The sequence below is a fragment of the Myiozetetes cayanensis genome, unplaced genomic scaffold (genome assembly GCF_022539395.1).
Source record: "Myiozetetes cayanensis isolate MyiCay16 unplaced genomic scaffold, myiCay2020 scf7, whole genome shotgun sequence".
Lineage (NCBI taxonomy): Eukaryota > Metazoa > Chordata > Aves > Passeriformes > Tyrannidae > Myiozetetes > Myiozetetes cayanensis.
The window spans coordinates 38,591,282-38,615,257 of NW_026087964.1; the positions used below are offsets into that span (position 1 = coordinate 38,591,282).

The 23,976-nt window shown below is 38.9% G+C and overlaps 1 protein-coding gene across 7 annotated transcripts in view; it reads right to left on the bottom strand.

The window, feature by feature from the left end:
• The window catches only part of RAPGEF2 (Rap guanine nucleotide exchange factor 2), a 185,920-nt gene that overhangs the window by 123,027 nt on the left and 38,917 nt on the right, over positions 1 to 23,976 (bottom strand). For all 7 annotated transcript variants that reach the window (XM_050338676.1, XM_050338675.1, XM_050338672.1 and 4 more), the window contains 2 exons: positions 4,366 to 4,436; positions 723 to 779 (listed from right to left, as the gene is read on the bottom strand). In XM_050338676.1, the coding sequence (XP_050194633.1) occupies positions 723 to 779; positions 4,366 to 4,436 (128 nt within the window). The remainder of the gene's footprint in view (positions 1 to 722; positions 780 to 4,365; positions 4,437 to 23,976) is intronic.

The window sequence follows — 23,976 nt, forward strand, 5'->3', positions numbered from 1 at the left end:
TCCATCTATGGATTTTTACCTTGTGCATTTCCCATACATAACATTACTGAGTTTCATTAGACCTTAATTTAACTTTGCTAAATTGTCAAGGCTTAGCATTAAAGTTTGTTCAATCACATCATCTTCATGATGGTCAATATAGGAAAAATTACACATATATTAAAGAAACCATACAGGGGTTTTTGTATGCTTAAATGTTCAAATAACACCAGACCACCCAGGAAAAAAAATGCATTTAGAGTCTGGTTTAGAGGGCAGTAAGTAAAAATATGATAAACCTTTTGTTTCAATAAATTGCTTGCATAAATGAAGCAATTGCAATTCTCAGATCTCTACTGCAAATCTGAGTTGACATTAGAGCACATCCCTGCTAATTATAAACCATGTTATATTTGTCAATTTGGCACCTCTGGCACAAAAAGCTGATCACTACTACTTTCACGAAACTGAAGTAAGACAAAATGACAACTAATGAGAAGACATCCCACACCCTTTAACTTTATATAAATTTAATACAACATGCACCACCAAGCAAGAACCACTGTTAGCTCTCTCCCTGGCACTAGCAATCTCTCCACTGTTTGATGATGAAAATGAAGAGGATCATTTATATTTACATACTGTGCACTGGGCAAGGGATTCGGCATCAATCACTGTCCTCAACTCACTTTAAAATTAATTAATTCTTTAAATATTCTACAAATGGAAGCAAAAATACTTACTAGTACAGAACTTCATTCGCTTCATGCCTTTCATATCTAACAGTTTCACACATCATTCTGAAAGAGAAGAAGTCACTTGTTACAATTCTTATCAATGTCACAAAGACCTCATTTTCTGGAATTACTCAGCATTTCCATGTGCCTCCAGCACTTGCAGAAACTAACCACCAATTTAAAGTTAAGCTGATTCATAATTTAATAGAAAAAAATTTTAAACATAAGCATTAAAGTTATTAGTTCATCCAAGACCAGATCTGATTTAGGGCATTAGATGTAACTGTTCCCATAAAAAAAATTCCATAAAAATGGATAAAATTATACTGATCTCATTTTATAAAGTGATGTGATAAAGCAGCTTTAAAAAAAACAATTCTGAATTTTTGAAATGGATGGAAATGTATAATATGCAACATCCATCAGAAATAAAACAATATAAAAACTGCTCCCATTTTCAAGTCAGGTTCAATAGGTACAACAAGAAATTATGTTGCATGGTAAATCAATGCTTCTCATTTTGCTAATATTGAGCAACTTGAAAATTACCATGAGATTTAATGCTGAAATCCCAGAGGGCTCAAAGTGGAGAGAATTTCCTGCAGAGAAATCTTCTGTCTAGAGGGGAGGATTAAAGTACTTTCGCATTCGCTGTCTGGCTGACAAATGTGACATAATAGAGGGAAACTATAATAGAACTTACCACATATTAGGAAATCCAATGTTAATTTGGTGTGAAAAGAAAAAAAATCAACATGCTATTTCTGTCTATTGTCTTAAGGAAACAGCCTTACAAATTACTGGGGAGATGGTGGAAAGGGGAAGGATACAAATCCCTCTGCCTCCCTTGGCCTTTCTATGTCTCTGAAGCAGACTGCAAACCCCAAGGCTATTTGACAGACCGTCAGACAGAGATTTGCCTAAGAGGCTCATGTGAACATTCAAACAAGGAACTACATTTAAATTTTGGAAGTAAATTTTCTTTCCTCACACAATTCATCCTCAGCATCTCAGTATACCAATGACCAGCTGCCAGCAGTGGTATCGTAAGCAGACAAAAGCATTGAATAATTGCTGCTAAAGCAAAAACTCTCAAAAAAGTTAATTTGAGGCCTGGAAGAGTTGGTCTGGGCTTGATATAACATAAGGCTTCTCTTTGCCACTTCCTAGATCATTCATTTCAATAGACTGCTACAAAAGTCACCCTAGCACTCACCTCTTGCAGGATTTTTACATATTAATTCAGCCCACAAAAAAATACTGCTTTTTCTGTCCAGAACTAGCAGGCTTCTAGTGGTATCCTGACTATTCACAAATTGTTAACAGAAAATAGAGATCCTAATTCTGTTTGCTAATAAAATATCTATACAGGTGTAGATACAAATTAGGAATCAAGTTTTACTACCACAGCCTTTCTTCCAACCCCCTTATTTTAGATCTACTCTTTGGGCCATCTTTGAGAACTTGTCTTCCAGGCAATGTCTGTATTGTGTATAATTAAGCATTATTTATTGCATAGTAATTTCAGCTAATGAGAAATCTTCCTGCTTCCTGGTACAGCAAAAAAACTTTTTGAACCACAGAACCTTTTCAGACACTGCTCTCCACCATAAAATTGGGTCTTGTCAAAATCTTTTACAGACACTGAAAAGCTGCTTCTACCTCCTGAGCCCTCATCTTCTCTCTGATCCTCTGTTTTGAGAGGGGAGGACAGACATGAAGTTACTGGTGAGAAGATACCAGAAAAAAGTCATTGTTAGGAGTCAGATTTAAAAATCAAAATACTGTTCAAGGATTGTCTGTACCCTAGTGGTCTGAAACGACGCTAGGCAATGGGCTATCTAAGAGTAGGAGTTACAGGAAACAGGATCACTTTAACAAACAAGTTCTGTTCCCCTCTGAATTGAGATCTGAAGGAAGCACATTCTTGATTAAGTCACACAAGTTCACCACTGGCACTGAGTTTTAAAGCATTTTGGTCCCATTATTAGGACAGTAACAGAGGAAAAAATGCCAGGAAGGTAGCCAAGCGTTTCAATTCTTGTGTTACAGTAGTACAGCTACAAAATTACAGTGACCAAGTAGCACAAACTAGATTGCTTCCTCAAGTATTTGAAAAATTGAATTAGTTCTGGTCAATACTGGTGTCCAATTTTTGCTGGATCACTCAAACGTGATCTTTGTCCACTTCCTAAACAAATATAATAAATTCAATATGAGATCACCAACAAGCCATGTGGTAAGTTATTCACTACTAGAGGCCACATTTAACGCACTAGGTTTTAATGAATCTCAGAGGTTTTTGTGGCATTCCACTGCCACAAGAAGAGCTGTATCCTAAAGGATACTATAAAAGCTTTCAGTTCAACATCTGCCAGCAGCCCAGCCTTTTCCATGTATGGTACTGTAAACAGAAGCTCTCTTTGAGGAATTCACTATGCTGGGAGAGCGAGTTCCACACATTCCTCAGCAAGAACCTCATTCTGCACAGGAAGCCAAGAAGCACATATCAACATACCACGCAACCATATGTGCACACTTTGATCTTTGTAAACAACTTAACATCAGTTCAACTCCAGCTATGCAAAACTTCATGTGCTAAAAGTCTTGCATATAATAACAGAACACAAAATACTTTAGCTGAATGTGACCATGGTCTCCTTCCAAAGCGAAAGTAATTACAGAGACTTCTTTGAAGTCAACATTCATACTGCAAAATGTGTCTCGAGCATTTTGGAAGAAAGAAAACCACGCCTTTTATTTTTTCCAAATTACAGAATATTGCCTTGGGAATGTGGACTCTCACAGAATGACAAAGCAAGAGGCCAGAAATTAGAATCTAAACCAGCTCTAATCAAGTTAAAGTTGCCTCAGCATCTTCAGATGTGGCAAATGTTGGCATACCCCAAGATGCAAAACAGCAGTAATTCACTCTCTCACCCCACAGAGCATACAAAAGATGTGCTTGGCCTCCTTCTGCAGCTGCCAGCTTCACATCAGTGCCTAAATACTCTTAGGAAGCTCTGCTGTAAGATGCTTATGTGAGGACAACTGAAACAATTACATAAAAATCAAACAAACTCAAGTCTTTACAAAAAAAACCCCAAAAACTCAGGAGTTCATGTGAAACTTTGTACTTAAGGTCACTTGTTTCATGAAGCATTTTAGATTAAAAAAAAAGGGGAAGACCTTCATTAGATATTTTTACTAAGCATCATTTGCACGTGCTGTACACATTTCATCTAAAACTTCCATACAAAAGCAAGCACATGCTGAAACAGAAGCTGAGTAACAGACTGCTATCATGATTATTATATTACATAAATGACTTCATCTATATATGGGCTTTCAACCAGGACTGGACCCTATACGCTGTACGTAAAGCATTTACTTCTAGTCTGAAAGTTTGAAAAGAAAACAAATGCATCCACAATGGATAGAAATAGGAAGGAACAAATAGAGATGTATATGCACACATACAAGGGGAAAGTGTTAGGACAATGAGGAAGGGAAGAAATGGATGCAGTGAAATTTAGCTTTTCAGTTTGAGATAGGGTACACAAGAGGTAGCATACAGTTAGCAAAATTACTGCTCCTTTGTTTTGTTCATGCATTAACATGCGTGTTTTTTAATGCCAAAGTATCATACCTTAGCTGATGCTCTCTCAGATTCGACAAAGCTTCCATTCCATGTAAATACGAATAAACAATCTCCAAGTCCTACAAACATAAGGAAAACATTATTAGGATTCTCAGTTTGGTACAAGCTGTTAAAATACCTCTTAAAAATGTTTTGAAAGCATCCAAAACTCTCCTATTGGGGTAGTAGGAACATTTTCAGGAGGTTAAAGGCAAATTGCAGGAATACCTTTGATTATATGTTAGAACCTGACATGGGGGAGGAATGATGCCACTTCCATATCAAATACAGAAACCTTTCTGCTTTTGTTGTCATTACTCATTGTCTAGGAAACAAGCCTAATCCAGATTACAAGAGAGCTACTTTGCAACTATCACTGTCCTGCTTTCCAAGGTCAATATACCCAAAACCCTTGTTTTCAGACACAGTGACAATGCTAGATATGGTATTTGAGCAAAGATGTTAGGACTGAAGTCACACAGAGAACCTGAATTTGAAAAACAAAAATAAAATCCATTTAAATACATGAAGTGTAGAAATGTTACTGTACTTGTTAAAACCACAGTACAGGTCAGAAAGGATACCAGGAGTTACACTCAATAGTTAAGGTTAAATAGAGGTCTCTCATTCAGTATCAAAAAGAACATTTTTTGTGAAAAGGTAAATATTCAGTTTGTAAAAATAGGAGAAACACACAAGCCAAAATATTGCAATTTCACTTCTATTCTGGTCCTTCTGTTCCCTTGCTCTCCAGAGGCTTTGGTCCTGTGAGGAGCAAAGGGCACAACAAAGACACAAGTAATTATGCATGGTTTGGGATGGAGGGACCTTGCACATAGAAGGCTTTGAAGAGAAAATACAGCCGTTGCTTGCCCTTTTTTTTTTTTAATATTAATAAAAGTGTGTGAAAAGACATGTCTGCTGTAGTCAGTGACCTGCTTACTTGCTAGACTGGCTGGAGGTGAGTAGAAGCTCCCAGGAGCCCTGTGCAGGCAGCAGGGTAAGATGCAAGCCAGACAGTCTCCATGGCACCACTGCTGCTCATCCAGACGTGCGGACTCCGCAGCACAAGGCACCAGCTACCATGGGAAGTTGGGAGTGGATCACTGAGGATTAGATGCTCGTAGCAGCATATTAGATGGAAAAGAGCCTGGCCAGAAGGTGCTACTCTAACTCATTTCCTGCAAGTCTGTCTAACAACAAGCAGAGACAGAAGGAGAGTAACCCTTCTGCCACCAGCTTGCACTGAGGTTTCTCAGAAGTGGCAGAGATTTATCTGCTGTAAAGTATTCCCAGAGCAGGGAACCATTAATGATGCTAGCTTACAGGGATCCACAGACATCTGGTTTCCAAAACTGATGGATGACACAAACCTAGTGACCCTCCAGATGTACAAAGCACTAATGAACTCAGGTTATGTTCCTAGAGAAAGGCAGCTGAAATGACTCAATGCAGAGGAAACGAATTAAATCACTGAAGGCAGTCAGAGAACCATACAATGGTTTGGGTTGAAAGGGACATGAAAGATCTAAACACCTAAAAACCTTTACTAAATGGGGGGGGGGGGGCACAACTAAAATAGTCTTAAAAAGAGAATTAAGGTGAGGGGCTTTTTTTTCTATTTGGAAAAAAAAAAAAAGGGCAGCAAGAAAACAGTCCAGCGGCCTCAGCAGCTGGGTCCTATCAAAGCAAATAGTCATTATAACATCTCAGCTGACACACACTGGCTGTTTCCGAAAAATGGCAAAGTGAGCTGCTGCCCATTCATTAAACTGTATCTTTCCAGAGGGCGTCTGGCAGGTAACAGCTCCCTCTAGCACCAAAGCTTTGGCATTGAAATTGAAGTTAAAAATAACCAGGAACACTCCTTTCAATCAATTTCTCCATAACAGTGCAAGGTACAGAAAACTGCAGTAGAGTGAAAACAGCAAATATATATCCATATATTGTCAGAAGACACTGCACGCTTCCAGTCAGTCTGCAGCGTGAAAGAGTAGGAAAGGAATTTAAGAAAAAATAACATCAGATTATCAAGGTGCTGTCATTAGGTCACCTCAGTTTTCCATTTATCTCAGAAAAAAACATGCTTTGTTCACTTAGCAACAATACTCAATATCAAACACAAACATTAACAATTTTTAAAAATAATTAACAATATCAAACACATTCACTTAATTAAACTGACAGAATTCAAGAGTCCTTCCAAAATATTTTTGCCAAGTGTTGCAATGTCCTAAGCAGATTCTAAATGCTTGAAATGAAAGTAATTTCACAAAAATAACACACCCACATAAAATTAGGCATGTAAGCTACGAAAGCTTTTGATTTTGATAATCTAGACACTTGATAAAAACTAAACTTGTAAAACTCTCAGGGAAAGAACTTTACGTCTTTCAAGGACGTAACCTCCCTATGTGATTTATGCCGCCTAGTTGAGCAGAACGCTTAAAGCAGAAGCTAAATTCAACCCCACTGTGACTTACACAAACATTCCTGCTAGCTCACGGTGTCCCTGAAACCTGCCTCTAGCTAATGCACAGGATGTATAAAAACAGGCAGGTGACGGCAGCAGGCTGGTGTTTTTTTGGATGCCGCTTTTACAAGCCATGTACCCAAATGACCACAAGGTGGCAGACCGAACCATCAGAACCTCAGAGAAAGTTATTCTCTACAGTTTCTCCCCTCATTTATTTTAAATATAACTTTATAAGAGTTTTAACTTATGTTATTTAACTTATTTAACTAATGTCAAGTGGAGCAAAGATAATCATCTCCACTACAACTGGCTAAATATGCTGCTACAGTAAGGACTACTTGCACAAAAGCACAGAGGAACTACCAACATTCTGCTTTCTGGTTTTATCCAGCAGCAGAATTGAAAGGAAAAAAGAATATAGAAAGCCACACAAGGGTTCAACTGATCTTGCTACAAGAATCAATTTCTATACAAAGACTTTAGACAATGCAAACTCCAAAACCAAAATGAAAAGCACAAATCAGTACAGCTTTTAAAGTAAGATTTTATTTAAATGAAAGATAAAAGACTGAAATATAATCTACACTTAAATCTGTACTGCAGCCAAAGTCATATGCTTTGGTTGCTGTGTATGGAGCAGCACAAAACTTGTTTAATTCAGTGCCATTTCTTAATTTGCTTGTTTCCGTGGTGTCAGATGGCTCACTTTAAAGTTCTGACTGTACTTTGAAACAAAACAGAGACTCAAGTTTTAACACAGTTCAACTTCAATTAGATCTGCAGAAACATATTGGTCTGCAACCTTACCTCTGCTCTCCATTCTAACAAAAATCTGTATATGTTTATGCCCAGTCATTACTATCCATTTGATTTGTGCTTCAAACATATTTGGCAAAAAAACATAGAATGCTGGGCCCAAATTCATACTAACTTAAGGAAGAAATTTTTACTTTAGTAAGACAGAGATGTGAAAAATTTCCATTTTGGACTTAAAAACTTAAATCTTGCTAAAAATCGCAAGCTTACACTGGTTTCAGTCCTGGTGTGCATCAAGGTGTGAAACTACAGGCCCAACTCAATTCATCCTTGCCACAGTTAGGCAAAACGCTGAGAAATTCATTGCTCTGTAAGAAATCCACTCACTTCTGTGAAGTGGCAAACAAGAGAGCAGCTTGGATCTTATAACAGTTTGGTTTCTTTTATATCAAAGGGCAAAAATAAACCACAAGATAACTCCTTAATTCATTGTCTTGAAGGCAACCGCTCATGCAGCAGGGAAAAGGCGGGACCTCAAAGTCTTCGATAGGTTTAAACAGACCATGAAACTGCTTGTAAAAAGAGAGGCATTTGTCATTTCTGTATGGTTGACTAAACAGTTATTTTAGCTCAAAGTGGGAACTCCCCAAATTGTAACGTCCTAACAAGAGCAGCAATGCCAACTTTTTTCCTTCTTATTGAGCAATGAAGTCACAGTCCAAACCGAGACTGCTGAAGTCCTGTCTATCTTGCAGCTGTGGGATCCTGTCTTTTTCCCTTTTCTTCACACATCCAGCACCTGAAATCATTTGACTTGCTATACCAAGCACTAATATTTTCTTTCTTTCCTCTAGCATTGATTTAGCACAGGCCTGTCTGGCAGCATGTACTGGTTCATTGAGGCCAAAGCAATGCCAGCATCACCAAAAGAAAGACTGGACTACAGCAGCATCAATCCCATCTGGCTTAAACAAAAGTTTCCATGTCCACAGAACAGACGTGGCCACTCCCAAGTATGTTTGTTCACATCTGGTTCACACTAAAATGCCAGGCTCTCACCAACAGCAGCTCAGGAGATGACACAAGTTACTGCCTTCAGAGTCAGCAAGCCTGGCAGGCAAGGCAGGGCAGTGCTGGGGGAGTATGTCAGTTAGCCCAGCCAAAACCCTCTCTGAAGGCGAGACCTAAGGGTGACTAAATGGTCACCTAAGGGTGAGCTCACATTTGCAAATACCAAACTGCCAAAAGACAGGAGCAAAACCACAGTGACCTACAAAACCACAGTAACTGACCTACACTGTGACACGAAAATCCAGTATGGCTGATATCAAAATCACTGCCATACAGATATCAAGATATGAAAACTTCATCTTGACCTCCAGTGTCCCAGCAGTGGAAAAAAACATGAACAGAAGCATAACTGCTGTGCAGGAGCATGCCCAGGTACATATGCACTTATCACTGAGCCAAAGACAAATTTGTCGAAGAGATTAAAATGAAATGTTTGTCATGTGCTACAAATTTTTAACATTCTTTTTCTTACATCAGGACCTTCAAATACAGGTGGGAGTGGGGGCTGCCACACAGGAGGTCTGCCAGGATACAATCTATAACACTACCAATTTAAGATAAATTGTTCTTTTTAATTTCACTGTAAGGTACGGCAACATATCTCGGCAAGCCATTCTTACTATTGTACATAGAGATCTGTGGCTTAAAAAAACCCTAAAGCCTAAGTTATTGGAAACAGCTTACTGACTCAATACTGAATTGGCAGCTATACAGAAGGAAATTAAATATGTAAATGAAATTACATATGCTTAATGGTCCAAATTGGTACTTCCATGAACAAAATCCCAAGGGCCATGTTTCAAAGATAAATATAGGTTACGTACTTCACTTTCGAAAATCTACCTGAAACAATCATTTCCTTTATAGAAGCCTATTTTGAAACTGCAAGCTATTAAGACTAATGAAACTCCTGAATGTAGGAGAAACATATGCATTCTTAACAGATTCGGTTTCTAAGCATAATCTAGAGTGCAAAGCTTGGTCTATCCGTTTTGTATAACAGTCAATTAGCACTTACTATTGTCAAACTTGACATTTTTAATACTGCAGGCTGATTCTTCAAACAGAACACCTACAGAATCAGGTGATGCTACCTTTTCAATGATCTCACAGTAGGGTTGAAGAAGTTCCTGGCCTTTTCATCAATCAGTTTTAAGCACACTTTCAAATCCTATTTCTCCTTATCTACTCCTGTGGAGCTTCTGTTTTCCCAGCCAAGAGCAAACCAGACCTAACCAGTCACCATTCAGCATAGTACAGCCCTCCCCTTACCAAGGAGCACCATTAGCTCCCAGGCAAGCTGCAAGAATGGAAACTCATTGTTCACAGCACAGACACAGTGGACTCAACTCAGCAGAACTGCTCTGATAAGTACCATCCACCACACCACACTGGCATTATAATTTCTTCCTTTTCTTTTGCTCGGCATATGAAAAATTTAGTGGAGGGGTGGGAAGCAAAAATGAGATTTCTTGTAAACAGGTGGGGAGAAAAGCCATGTACCCCAGGTACACGGGTAAGAAGACAACCAATTATAGTAGAGTAGCTCTGCTGTCCCCAGTTTGTTAGCCACCAGCCTAGCCCACTTTTCCATAAGTGCCCATTCCAGGCAACAGCTTGATTTACCTCAAAACCACAGCTCTCCAAGACAATTATTAGACAATTTGAAACTGAGGAGCGTCTAAAAACAAATACCTTCTTACTCATACCCCAAACAGGTGACTGGGATTTCAAAACAGCTTTGGAATTTAGAGGTCTGTTAGAGTCATCAAATGCCAAATTAGTTACTTGAACTGCAGCCAGATGTGTTAGTGGTCGATCAAGTTCTGAAAAATGTCACCATGTTAAACCTGTATGCATTTGTCTCAACTAACATGCATTATATTTCAGGAGATTCATGACAAAACATCACTCCACAGCAATCAGGCATGACTAAGCTTGGGAACTGGCCTTCATCAGAAGCACAGCTTACAGGCCATCAAGCCAACCCAAGTCTTCATTTCCTCTAGGCAGTAGGAAAGGGATATTGTAGTCATCTCATTAAGACTCACTGGCACACAAGAACTGCTATTTTTATCTCCACCATTGGGAGGGTGGGGACATTTGTTATGGGTTATGGGTGGGATTTTAAACTGAACTAGAAACAGGATGAACAGGCAATTTTAATCTGGAACTGCAGCACCCACGCATTAAGCTAATCAGGAGCAATTCCAAAACCTCACAGAGAAAAAGGAGCAATCCCATTTTCCTGGTTTGTCTCAACTGGGAGTTGTCCCAGTACAGAACAAAAATATGCTTCTCCAAAGACTCAACTGCATTACTGCTTCAATGTCAGAGACTGAAGAAACACCACAGGATCACTGTAAAACAGTTGAAGAGGAATAGTTTCAATTGGGTCCTGAAATCAGTCTTCTTGTCTTTTTTTGGTTGGTTATACAATACTTTATTTCTTTCGTGAATTATTTTCTTTTTGAAGAGCTTCCCTCAAAATATAATTTCATTACATATATTCATTTATGCATTTTAGAATTTTTCCTAATTGGAAGTGGACAAAAATGAGTTGGAAGGTTCAATGACCCACTCACACTACCTGACTTTTAACACTGTCTCATGAGTAGTACAATTGATTCCACCTATCCTATCCTGCTGTTCATAAGCTTTTAGCAGAATAAAGCAAAAAAAAATAAGACACTCATTATTATAATCATCCCATAAGATGGGGATGAACATGGAAAGGGTAGATGAGAAATTAAAGCCTGCCATGTCATAGAAGTCCACAAACAAACTAATGAGCATATGAAATTACAGGGTATTGCAATGTCTTTTCTGCTTTCCAGACTCTCAGAAGTCAGACAATTAAATGCGTAACACAAAAACTGACGTTCTGTAGTCAAAAATTCAAATGTTGGTTGCATGTCCAAACACAAACAAAAGGGTTTCACTACAAAAAGTATCTCCTACTGGCTGCACAGTTCATAATTATGAAAGGCACTTAAGTTATTCATCATTAAAAATACAGGTAATTGCCTTTTTGCACCTTTCAATATTTATAGTCAACAGATGGAGGCTTGTATCATATCTGTTCATTTGCACATTCATTGTACAAATATTCATTTTTTTGCTTGAGAGTTATGCCAGTTCCTACAAGGGTTTCCTTTTTTTTTTCCCCAACGCTAAGAAAAGTCTCGAATTCTTTTGAGACAGGGTTATTTTTCCCACATTCGTCATAATACTAAGACCAAATATCCTACTAAATGAAAATTAATCTTGCACTAACAAATATATCAGCTACTAATACAGTGGTGCTTATTTTTAAACAACTACTTGTAGCAAAGATCAGTTTTATGTAAATTTATTCAAATATAGAGTACTACAATGATTGGCAGCTTTTAAATAACAAAATTTGTTTAACAAAAATAAGGAACAAAGAATAAAACAGGGAAAAATGAAAGCAATACACAAATGTCCTGGAGTAAACAGTCAATAAGTTATTCCTACTAAGTACCAAGTTGTGATGGCAGAAGCATTTTAGAGGACCTCAGCCTAGAGAGTAACATCAGGAAGAGTAAACAAGGTGGCCAGGAAAAGGAGACCACAGTATATCAGGTAAGACTGCCTTCCAACAACAGGGTTAGTAGTTAGCTCTACTTAGAGGATTCCTTAAGAGCTGTGAGAGCAAGATTAAGGTATGACAATTCTCAGATATTTTTCCTGGTGTGCTGTTTGTTTGTTTGTTTTAGAATGTTTAATTAGTCTACAGGTTTCAAAGCAAACAAACCATAAATTCAGTAACAGGATAAGGCATCAGTGTTCTTTGCTAATGAAGAGGTAACTCGGTAAGCCACCTCTGCACAAATCACCTCTGATCATCTGTCTTCATCTGAAGCTCTAACAGTCCCAACTGCTTGTATTTCATCTAACTTCTTGGACATCACTGCATTACACCTTGGTTTTAAAGCAGGACCTTGGAACAGACCTCCTTGTGCTGTTGGGAGGGTGCAGCCCAGCAACGAATTGGGGGTTTCAGCTCTGTCCCAAGTGCTGAATGTCATCACACTCCACCCTCGGCTTTATGTACTTTTTCCCCTTGTCAACGAAAACCAAACAAATCCTTAAACGACCCAGAAACATAAACACCACTTCCTGCTAAAAAAAAAAAAAAAATAATTAAAAAAAAAATCTAGAAGCCCCTGATGCCAGAGTGCCAGAGGAGTCCCTGACCATCCCTCCAGAGGTTACTTGTCACAAACAGTCACCACTCAACAGCCAGGGTTGAGCAGATGAGGAGCTCCACAGTGCAGCTCCTGGCTTATTACCATGACAACTCACATCCAGAAACAAAAGGAACCAGCACGCGTTGGAAGCCGTGCTCTGCCAGATCTTACTACAGAAATATCTCAGTAGTACTATAATCAACAGAAAATACAGTGAGTTGTTTTCTGTGGCTGGCTTACAATCATTTTATATTGCTGGCTTACAACCAACCAAAGCAAAAACACAAAACAAAAAAAAAAGTTTGTCTCTCCAACCACCAAGGAAACAGCCCATATTTGCTGAAGTAAAACTGCACCATTTCTTTTTGCTTTCAACAGTTTTGGGGGGTTTTAGGAGGAATAATGTTGCTCAGTTTCTTCATATTTGTGAATAAAGCTAGATACAATAAAAATCACAAGGAATAGAGAGAAAATATTATACCACAACTAATTTCAAAGGTTTATACCCCAATATATATATTTTATTCACATGTTAAAAAAAGTATTAAGATTCATTTAGGCAGATACAATTTTCCCAACAGTTTAACACACAAGATAGCAGAGTCATGTTCTTTTTTTTTTTGAGCAGCTGAATTTCCAGCATTATTTCTGAGCATTTCTTCCAACAAATATTAATCTTACTTGAAACATCAACAGTAGGTCACATGAAAATTATTCCCAGACTTTAAGGCAAATGATCATACTGAAGAACGTATTTGCATGTCAAATCATTCCTCACCCAAAAATTCATCTCAAAAGCTGCTGGTGGTCACATCCGCCTAGCATTGGGATTACTCCTCTTTGAAAAGGAAGCAAACAGAAAAATGCTAAAATACTTTCCACAGAGCAATCTCCAAGCCTGAATTTATTTATTAGCTCCAGTATTTCCTGAAACAGTATGCATTTAATAACTCCAAATTACTATCTTTTGGGTTTGTTTTGTTTGTTTGCTTAGGTTTTTGGTTTTATGGGGTTTTTTTACTTCCTATAAGCAACAGTAGGATTCTGAAAGCAACACAACTCTGGGGTTTGTTTTTTGAAATACCACTTGGGGATGAATCAATTTCCATATTTCAGATGGGCTTATTGGGGATGTTGCTCTGATCTGACTTCAGCAGATCTTTGCACTCTAGGAAGCAGAACACCAACCACCCAAGAAGTTTGCACATCAAATGGGCAAACATCCATACAGTTCAAGCTTCTGTAGGATCATGGTGGTGTAAAAGCACAGCCCCTCTCAGGTTACCACCCTGCAACCTAAATGCAGCTCTGAGTACCATAAAACTAGATGGAAAAAGCAAGCAAGTCCTTCCATTACTGAATGGCTTGGACTTTCTCTTGGGCACTGGGGGAGCATCTGACGCCTTAGTGAGCAAACCCCACTTGCCAAAGCTGCCTCCTCTCTGGCTCAGGCTAATGCTCTGACTCTTTAATGGTCCAAGTCCAACAAGCAGAAGTCATGCACACACCCACAGCCAGCCCACAGGACAAAGGGCACGTGGGACCACCCTGGCTGGGTGGCAAAGCAGACGGATGAGCTGGGTTCAGCCCATCTGCTCTACCTCAGCCTATTAAGGTGAAGCGACACAGAGCTGCTTCACTGCCCTTACAGGAAAGGACTTGAGTGTCTCGATTCAGTCTTACCTAGCACTACACCCATAAAGGAAAACCATCAGGGAGAGCACACAAGTTTAAAGAATACAAGAGAAGTCACACAGTGAAACTTCACTGGAATGCTCTGCCAGCCCCTGAAAAATCCCTTCAGGAGAGAACACGCCACTTTAACTGGTTTGGCTGTACTGTTAAACCATAGGAGTGAATCTGGAAACACCCTTCTCTAATATTCTCCATTAGCAGCTCTAGATAGCTCTATCTCAGCACTTTGAAATCTTTTAATCTCATCACACCTGTTGAAGCCATCCATCAGATCTAATTTCACTTCCATGCATCAGACAGCTCAACACCAAGACCCAACACCTATATTATTTGACAAATTGCCAACTGCATACCTTAAAACACTGCATTTGTACCACAGGTTACAGAGTTGGTCACAGGGACATGATTTTCACTCAGTATCACACCCATGAGTGTGTGAAGTTGAGCCTAGAAGCTGTGAATAAAGCTGATCTGACACTGACTCCATTTCTTGACTTGGCTGGTTCTGTATGTTTTGTTCAGTAACTTTACCAATAACCATAAAGAGAGACAGATACTGCCAGTTATTTCTTTGTGACCAGGGCCTTGCTAGTTAAGAACACAAGGCATCACAATAGCAATGACAGCTCACAACTGGCCTACAATCTATCTACTGAACTAGAGTTTAATTTCTAATAACTACGAGTGAGATACCTGTCTGTCATGTCAAAACCGACTTTTACCTTTTTTTTTTTTTAACCAAAGTTAACGAATGTCCTTCCATTTGTTATCCTGGTTCCTCCCTGCTATCAGCCCCAACAAAGATGGACATTTACAAGTTAGCAAGTGGTGCAGTTGCCAGAGGACCTACAGCAAGTGTTTTGAGATTAAAAAAACAAACACACGAACACATGAAAACCCTGTCCACAGGACAACATCAGGTAGTCTCTCAGAATCCTAATCCAACCCATGTTAAAGAGAAACAGGTTTTTCTATAGTCTTTACAGAGTAGGATCATATGTCACATGCTTTGCTCAATGTAAGTTTAAAAAGTTAGAGATATAACATTGCATTCCTCATGTATAATAAAATACATACCATTGGTTTCATAAGAGAGTATTTTTGTCTAGATCTTAATCATCATTGTTCATAAACTTTTAAAACAATTCTTATTATGGAAAAACCTACCAGTTGATTTCCAAACTAATTTAAACTGAGCATATGACAACCATCAATTTACCAAACCTTAACACGATACTGCTTATCAACTCATGAGCAAACAATATTTGTTCTTAAACACCGAATGCATACCTTCACAGCAGCTTAAAAATCATGTGTTGTCTCCAAATTCAGACATGAAAAGCATGCACATTCCTCATCAGAGATTACTGCTTATCTTCTGAGTTAGTAACTTCCTGCTGAGTCTGACAACTCACTTTTAATATTAAAAGCAACTCCAAACAGAACTCAGGTAAAGCATGGCAGTGAAATATCACACCCCTCCCAAAAGCACTCAGATGGACAATAGGTGCAATCCCTGCCATTGGAGTGCCACATTTCCAATGTCCCAAAGAAGCCCTTGCAATTAGAAACCCAACTCTAAGCAGGTTTGAGCACCACATCAGTATCTAAGCATTCCTAAGATCGTACTAACAACTAAGACCAATGTTAATCAGCTGCTTGCACAGGCCTCAAATGTCCTAAAACACAGAAGAGACACCACCTTTCCACTCTTTTAGCTAGTCTGACACAAGAATATAGGATTGACAAACACAATTTTAAACAGCACTGAACATTTCTTAAAGATACAATGGCCTATAGTGATGTTGGATGACAAAAAAATGGGAGACCCACGCAGAAGCACTGCCACCTGCTCCAGGAGCCAGACAGGTGGTAGCCAGGAGTCTCCAGTAGCATCTGTTGAGATATGCTCACCAGTGCTTCTAAGCTTTAGGCAAAGAGGAAAAGGGATCATTAGTGACAGTATGACTAAAACCAGAGGACTCCTAAAAAACTGGTAATGGTCACAGAGGTAAATTGGCTCCTGAGTTGTAGAGGGCTGTGAGGGCGAGGCACCAGGACACCACACCTGTGGTGTTCAGCAGAAGGGACAGGCAGGCTTGCTATTAGCTCTGGCCTCCACTGGCTAGCTGCTGATACCAGTAGGGCTAATCACTGTTTCTGCTCTCCAACCCCACTGGAAAGGGCTCATTAAGTCAGGAGCCAGGCAATACCCACAACAGCCTCCACTACATTTAGACAGCATTTCTCTGCTGGTGAAATAACCCACAGTAACGCTGGAGAATGAGATGCAGAAGGCAGATCCACAGGGAATTGTCTCAGGAGCAACAGAACTGGATCAAAACTAGCTCTGTGGAAATCCAAGGTGTCTCTGCATCCTGTTCACTACCCTCAGGTCTAGAAATAAAGCCCAGTAGTTACACTATCCCTGCATCATCACAAGGTTTCCTCAGAGTGTGCCTGCTGCCTCTCAAGTAAAGCATCCTGCAGGACCTGATCTCTCTCTGAAAGATCAACACAGCATGGGTAATCCAGATAACAACCAACGGGGAAGCCTATAAAGGTTGAGACTTTTTCCTTTTAAAACAACATTCTAAGTTACATTTAACACAGATCATGAATATTTCTAGTGTCCAACACAAAGAGTGGCTTGTCTGTCAGATTTTATCTATTTAATCTACAAGTGGTCAGTAGTCTCAGCAAATTGTCCAGTTCAAAAAACAATAATCAGACTGTAAACTTTTCATCCACAACACGATACAACTAAAGTGTTTTCAGATTATAAAGTCATTGTTTCTACATACAAGACCCATGCATTACTGCTGAGGACTTCTGACAAAATAAGGTTCTACCTTGCCACATTAACCCCTCTGCCTTACCTCTCTCACCAGTATTTTTAACCCATTTGAAAAGTTTGACTTTTTCAAAAAGATCTGAGGGTTTTTGCTCCTTCATGAACCTATCAATCGCTGTAGACTGGCAAATACATCTGCCATATGCTTTTTCCTCATCCTTAATTCAAAGAAGTTAATTAATTACATTTCTGCTGCATTTCCTTCTATAGTTTCACTAATACTAGCACTGAGCCCCAACTGGGAGACACAGGATTGCTGGTCAGCAGAGAAATGAATTAGAGGTCTCAAAGCAGCTCCTAGAGGAAAAACAGCCCTAAAAGAACCTACCATGGGAGGAAAGAACTTGTCACCTCCCTTGGCAGTCTCAGATACTAAAAAAAGTTTGAATGAACGCAGCAGCAGCTCCAAGACCCCACACATTTAATGGTGAGCCAAATCCTGCAAAATCTGGTAAAAGTTCTATGTAGTTTCCAGCTGCACTTTTAACTAAACCTTTTTGGCACTTGTGAAGTTAGAAGCAGCAGCCAAGCACTCTAGCACAAGCACATAAGCTGGCTGCGTACATGAAAACAATCAGCAATGCAATAATCTTCTTGAAAATTTTGCAAATACTTTAATTCTGTTCTCAAACAGGGGACTCTGCAGCTTCCTTTCCTTCTGTACTTTGAGTGCAGAACACCAAGACTGCACTGCCTGTGTTTTATATTTATCCTCCCTCAACTGAACGTACTAAAAATAAGGCAAGATTTGGCTGTGGGTCACTGTCACAAGCAACAGATTTCAGCTATCTGCAATTTGATTCCACTATGGCCAAATACTAACTGGTCACTTACAGGCACTGGCACAAAACTTGTCTCACGCAGTTTGGGGGAACCTGCACTCACAAGTGCCCTGCTAAACTGAAATTCTGCCCCACAGAATTGGGAAGACCTTTTTGCAACCTCCCAGAGACTGTTTTACGATTGCAAAGCTATCTACTGACGCAGCACATGTACTGTGTGCTCTCTTCTGCCAGCTCTGCTCGGGTGGGTACTGTACAGATGAAAGACCACGCTGACAGACAGAGACAGTTGCTCCTCAAGTTTCCACAGCAAATTTTGCCAGAGGAGATTCCCCAGTGTTACAGTCATGATTTAGCTGGCTCTGAACAGTTGTCTCACCCAGGGGTCAAGTTCTGCACTTTTTTGCCAGTGACTTGCACTTCCCTTTATTCCTGCCTTTTTTTTTTCCTCTTTTCCTTCTTTTAAGACAACGTAATTTAAAAGTCAAGAACGGTAAATTCCTTGGTTTGTATTTTGGTGCTTTTGGTTTAGAGAAGGGATTTAAGCATTTAAATACTCCATTTTCATTTCAGAGTATCAGAAAATCATAAATTTCTACTCAAATAACCTGAAATTACAGAGTACTTTCCTTCCAAGGATATCTTAATTTTCTTTCCAAAGGCATGTGAAAAGTCTCTAAGCTCAAGATTTAATGCAAGAACACATACTCTCTGAAATTATTAACTTGTACTGTGAACTTACAGAAGGTACAAGTTGAGTAAGAAGTAAGAGAGTGGCTACTTGAGATTAGCTATTTACTAGGTTAAGAGTACAGGACACATATGGAGCACAGTTAGCCACAAAATATGTGAAAAGACCATTTGCCCTTTAGTGAACCAGCTGATAATTCCAGGCAGTTAAGGGTCAACAACACATCCTTAACTCGTATCATGGGGATGCTGGGGGTGTCAGGCAAGGTGTTCCATTGGCATTTGGGAGAACAGTCACAACAGTGAGGGTGCAGGGAGATGACCAGACAATGCTACGCTCAGGCTACTGCAAGAAAACCAGGTTAACTTTGCTCTGTGCTTTCTGGAATTGGTTTTCTGGAGTGACTTCAAAGTGCTTTGGGAATGAATTACAACATTTTTATATTTTAAACAGCAGAATAAAGAATTTTTGGAACAGCAATGCTGTATTATAATAGATCCTTGGGCATTTCTCCTTTTGAGACTTTGGCAATAGCTGATCACCCCATGGCATTGGTATGCCCTCACTCACTAACTGTGGGAATTTATCTAAGGCCAACTAGTCTTATTTTTGCTGCAATTTAGAATTCTCAAGGGTCAGCGGAAGAGAAACAAATACTGCTTTCAACACTGATCCGGAGACATAATTAAAGAAAAAAGCACAAGTCACAGTAATAAACTGTAGAGTTTCAGAAGGTCTGGTTTCATAGACTTTTGAAAAGTTACTTATAATTCTCTTCTTCAGTCAGTCAAACCTAGGAAGTCTCGGGAAAAAAAAAATCACTTTGCAGAAGAAATTTGATTGGAATTGTAAAGGTTTATCAGCAAAGAAAACCTGAGTTGAAGCTTAATTTTAGATGCTGGCAGAAAAAAACCCTCAGTACTGTGCTAACAGCTTTACAGGAACTGAAGAAACTTGCAAACCTGATCTAAAAAATTCAGAATATAATTCAGAGAAAAGAGATAGTAACAGCTAATGTTACTAACAGGCTAGTCTTTCAAAGGTACGTATCAAACAAGTGAATCAAGGACCCCATCTTTTATTACAATAGATTAATTCTTTTGATTAAAAAAAAAAAAGGCCTTTGTACACAACCTGTATATTTTTCAATTTTCATCACTTATGAGCCCACTGAGTAGTTTTAAACTTACTTGATAGCTGGAAAGGTTTACAACACAGAGAAATAATGAAGAAATGCAGATAAACTGGAAGCAAAAAGATTAAGGGTTGGGAAGCACGAGGAAGGCACAAATTGGGAACATCAAACAGTTGAAAACAAATATTTACACAGATTCTTACAGTCACACAATAACTCTTTAAAAATTTAATAAAAAAAAGAAACAAAACTGTCAAGTACTTCATACCAACACAAGTGACCTGAAACATCAGCTTTTCCAGGCTTCATAAATTAAAGTTAATATTTAATACCAAGTTTCCCTTAGTTCAGTAAGTAAAAGTGAGTTCTATGTTACCAAATCAGAGCACCCTCCTCACTTTCAAGTTATAAATACACTTCTGTATTTTACAAACAAAAGGTGACCTCAAGAAAAATTGAGCTTTGCTAGTTTTTTAAGTAAACACAGCTTACCCAAATTCTCCGATCTTGTAAAAAAGCAATGCTTAGGTGACATTTTGCCCAACAAACAACAAAAGGACTAGCCCAGGCTTTCACTGTTGGCTCTCATAGTGAGCTGGCAGAGGGTTTGGGGAGGGGGGAGCTGGAGCATTTGGCAAGAGAAGACCAAGAAGTAATATCTGGCTGTCTGACAAGACAATTTTCTGGCTGTAATCTCATTCTCTTAAGCAAATTAAAATAACAAAAAAAATGCTCTTACTGCCCTTCTGGTTCATTTCATTCCATTCACTCTAACAGCCTTCCCTTTGAGTCCTTAATATGACTATTACCAAGAGTAAGTTTTATTTCTGACCTCAAGCCAGCAAAGGAAAGCCTCAAAATGCACTCACAATGCTGAGATGGCTCACACATGTCCAGCTTAACACAAGGAAAGTGCTTTGTTGGTGAGTGCATGCTTCACTGAAAACAACAACAGGCATCACATATGGAAAAAGGGTTATGGGTAGACCATTTACACAAAGAACACAAACATCCTGACCAAGTAGCATCATGAGAAACTTTTCTGTATCCTCTATTCACTTAATACTAAAAAGCACCCTAAAATAGTCAGAAGCAACAGTAAAATGTTGAAAATTAAATAACTGGAAGCAGTATACTTAAATTAATCTTGCAACAAAACATACACAAGGTTTCTTCACAAGAAGTATTCTACTGCCCCTGGTGTCAACATTTTTCTCCAGAATGTTTTATTAATGAAAGCCATGAGGAGGCAAATCAAAAAAGCTCTTTTGATAAGCACAAGCTCACACCAAGAAGAGATCATGTGACTGTACGAAGTTCCAGGCACCATTCAACAAGAATTGCATTACTGTAGAAATACATTTTGACATTAATATTCTTGATTTAGCCTTGCTGTACTTCACAGTTTACAAGCAACCATAATGAAGTATCAGAAGAGGCAATAAAGTGCCCGCACTTTTTTTAAAGAAGTGTTTTTATTCTTTTAATGTCTCTTACATGAGCATATTAACACTGAATCCCACAGTTAATATGGTTTTAGAAGGTTCTGTTTCAGGTCAGTATCTTGCAAAAACTACTTAAATATTTATAAGCTTTTTATGCAACATGAAAAGCAAAAGTAACCAAATAACCTCTTACTGCTAATATATCTGGTTGTCTCCACTGTTTCCCACTTCCTACCATTAGAATCCCAGAAAAAAACAGTAACTGTTTTGAGACCAAGCACAAAGATGTCCTAATTACTAGAAATCCCTCAACAAACCTAAGCAGCAGAGCAAGATTAATACAGTCACAAGACCCAGAGATTAATCTATTTACCAAAGAATCTGTGCAACAAAGCAGTCTAATACTAAAAGATTACTGAAGCTAGATTTTCAACAAGATAAGAAGGGTCAAGAGACCTAAACACTGCAAAACATCTCCCTAATAATGATTTCTTATAAAAATATGTTCCAGAGGAAAGAGATATTACCTTGCTGACTTTTAAAATAAGAGTCTCATTTAACAAAGTAAGATCTCTAGATGATTCAAATCAAGAGCAAAATTTACTATAAACACATTACAATATAAGCCAAGTAACAAGCTGACCAGTAAAACAAGTCCTTTGTTTTTAATTACCTTTAAAGTTCAAGAATGGATGCCAAAAAAAAAGTCTTATCTAACTCCCACCCCCTTCCCACAAAAAATCCTCTATCTTGGAACAGCACAACTAATCAGTACATAAACAGCATAACCATCACTACACAGTATAACCAATCAGTAAACTAAAGTCAAAATTGAATTGATATTATAAATAAAAAAATTTATAACCACTTTATAAGGAAAGAAAACCAACCAGTGTCAAATCTAGAACACAAAAGCTGATGAGATCAAGTTAGCTGAACCGCGAGAAGGCTTTGAGGTACCCAGACTGGATGATCGCCTGCAAGCAAGCATCACATGTCAGTCTTCCAAATCCCAGTTCAACAGAAGGTAGTAGAGTGAAATTCAATAACCCAGAACCTGAAACAAGACAATTCAAACTGGAAATTTCAGGGGGTATTATTTTTTCTTGTAGATTGGTAAAAAACAAACATTCAGTCAGCTTACCAGAGAATTCAGCAAATCTTATCACTTACACCAGAACCAGACAGTTGAAAGATTAATTCACTGCAGGTTACAAGTACACTACAGAAGACAGCAGAGTTCCTGTATGTTGACTGGACTTAATTATTCACATACTTCATTATTTAGTCAAAGACTGCCACTTGCACAGATTTTAAAGGTATGTGCTTTAGAAAAAGAGTATTTCACACAAAACTACTTTAAACCAACCAAACACTCTTGTCACTTAAGTTTGCACTGAAGAATGCTCACCTCTAATGCTACTATCATCCTATATTCTATATTTAGGAATTTATATTTTTATTATTCACACATCATGAACTAGATGGGAGACACCTTACAGCTCCTAAAAGCACATTCTGCACGAGGGGAGAACGCACTGGACTGAGCTGTATTCTGTGCTTCACAGGTTGCAGCCTTTAAACTGACATCATCAAACACCCCACAGAAACATGACAGAAAAAGAGGACCTTTGCTGCTCGACCACAGACTTCCAGGGACATAAATGAAGCTCAGACACTTTCCTCAGCCTGGGAGAGCTCTACCATGAAGATGGAATCATTCCTTCCACTTAGGGCATCCAACAGAGGGGAAAACCGAGGATGACAACAGAGGAATTAACAACCTATTAGAGCTCCCAAAATCCAGATTCAGAGGTCAGTCAACTGGTCACAGATCCCAGAGGAACATTTCCTAGCTGAAAACTGTACCACCAGACGGTGCCATCCACTCCCTGCTGCATCTTTGGCAATTCCCTGCCCCAATGACCCAGTGAGTATTGTACAGAGGTACCTGCTGACAGATGACATGGCGCAACAGGGCACTCCCAGGCAGATAACCCACCGGGGGGAGTGTGAAAGTAGAAAGGCTTTAGTGGTGGCAAAGGAGTATAACAGGGCAGGGACTTTTCCCTACAAACTGAACTTAACTGAACTTATTTAATGTCAGTCACCAGAAATTTCAGGCCTGGGGAAATTCGTATTTTTAATGAGCCAGGTACAATATAAGAATCATGAGTAAACTCAAGGCTGTACTATAGCTTGCGCTGTCAGCACTGATAACTTCTGTGTTTACACCACACCTAATTCAAGTTTAAGAGCAAGTCGCACTAGCCACATCTTCCCTTCCTTTTTGTGTTAACTAATTATCTTTAATAGTGTTTTTATAGTAGGCCTCCTTTTTCCCATAGTCTCATTAACCTGGCAACTTGAAAACAATAGGTCGTCTTGTATGCAAAGGCAGAGGATGCAGCTGCTTCCATCTCTAAATAAGATGTTGTAGTATCAGATGTGACTGCTATTGTTTCAGCAGTCCACTGGTTACATGAGAAGATTAGAAGCAA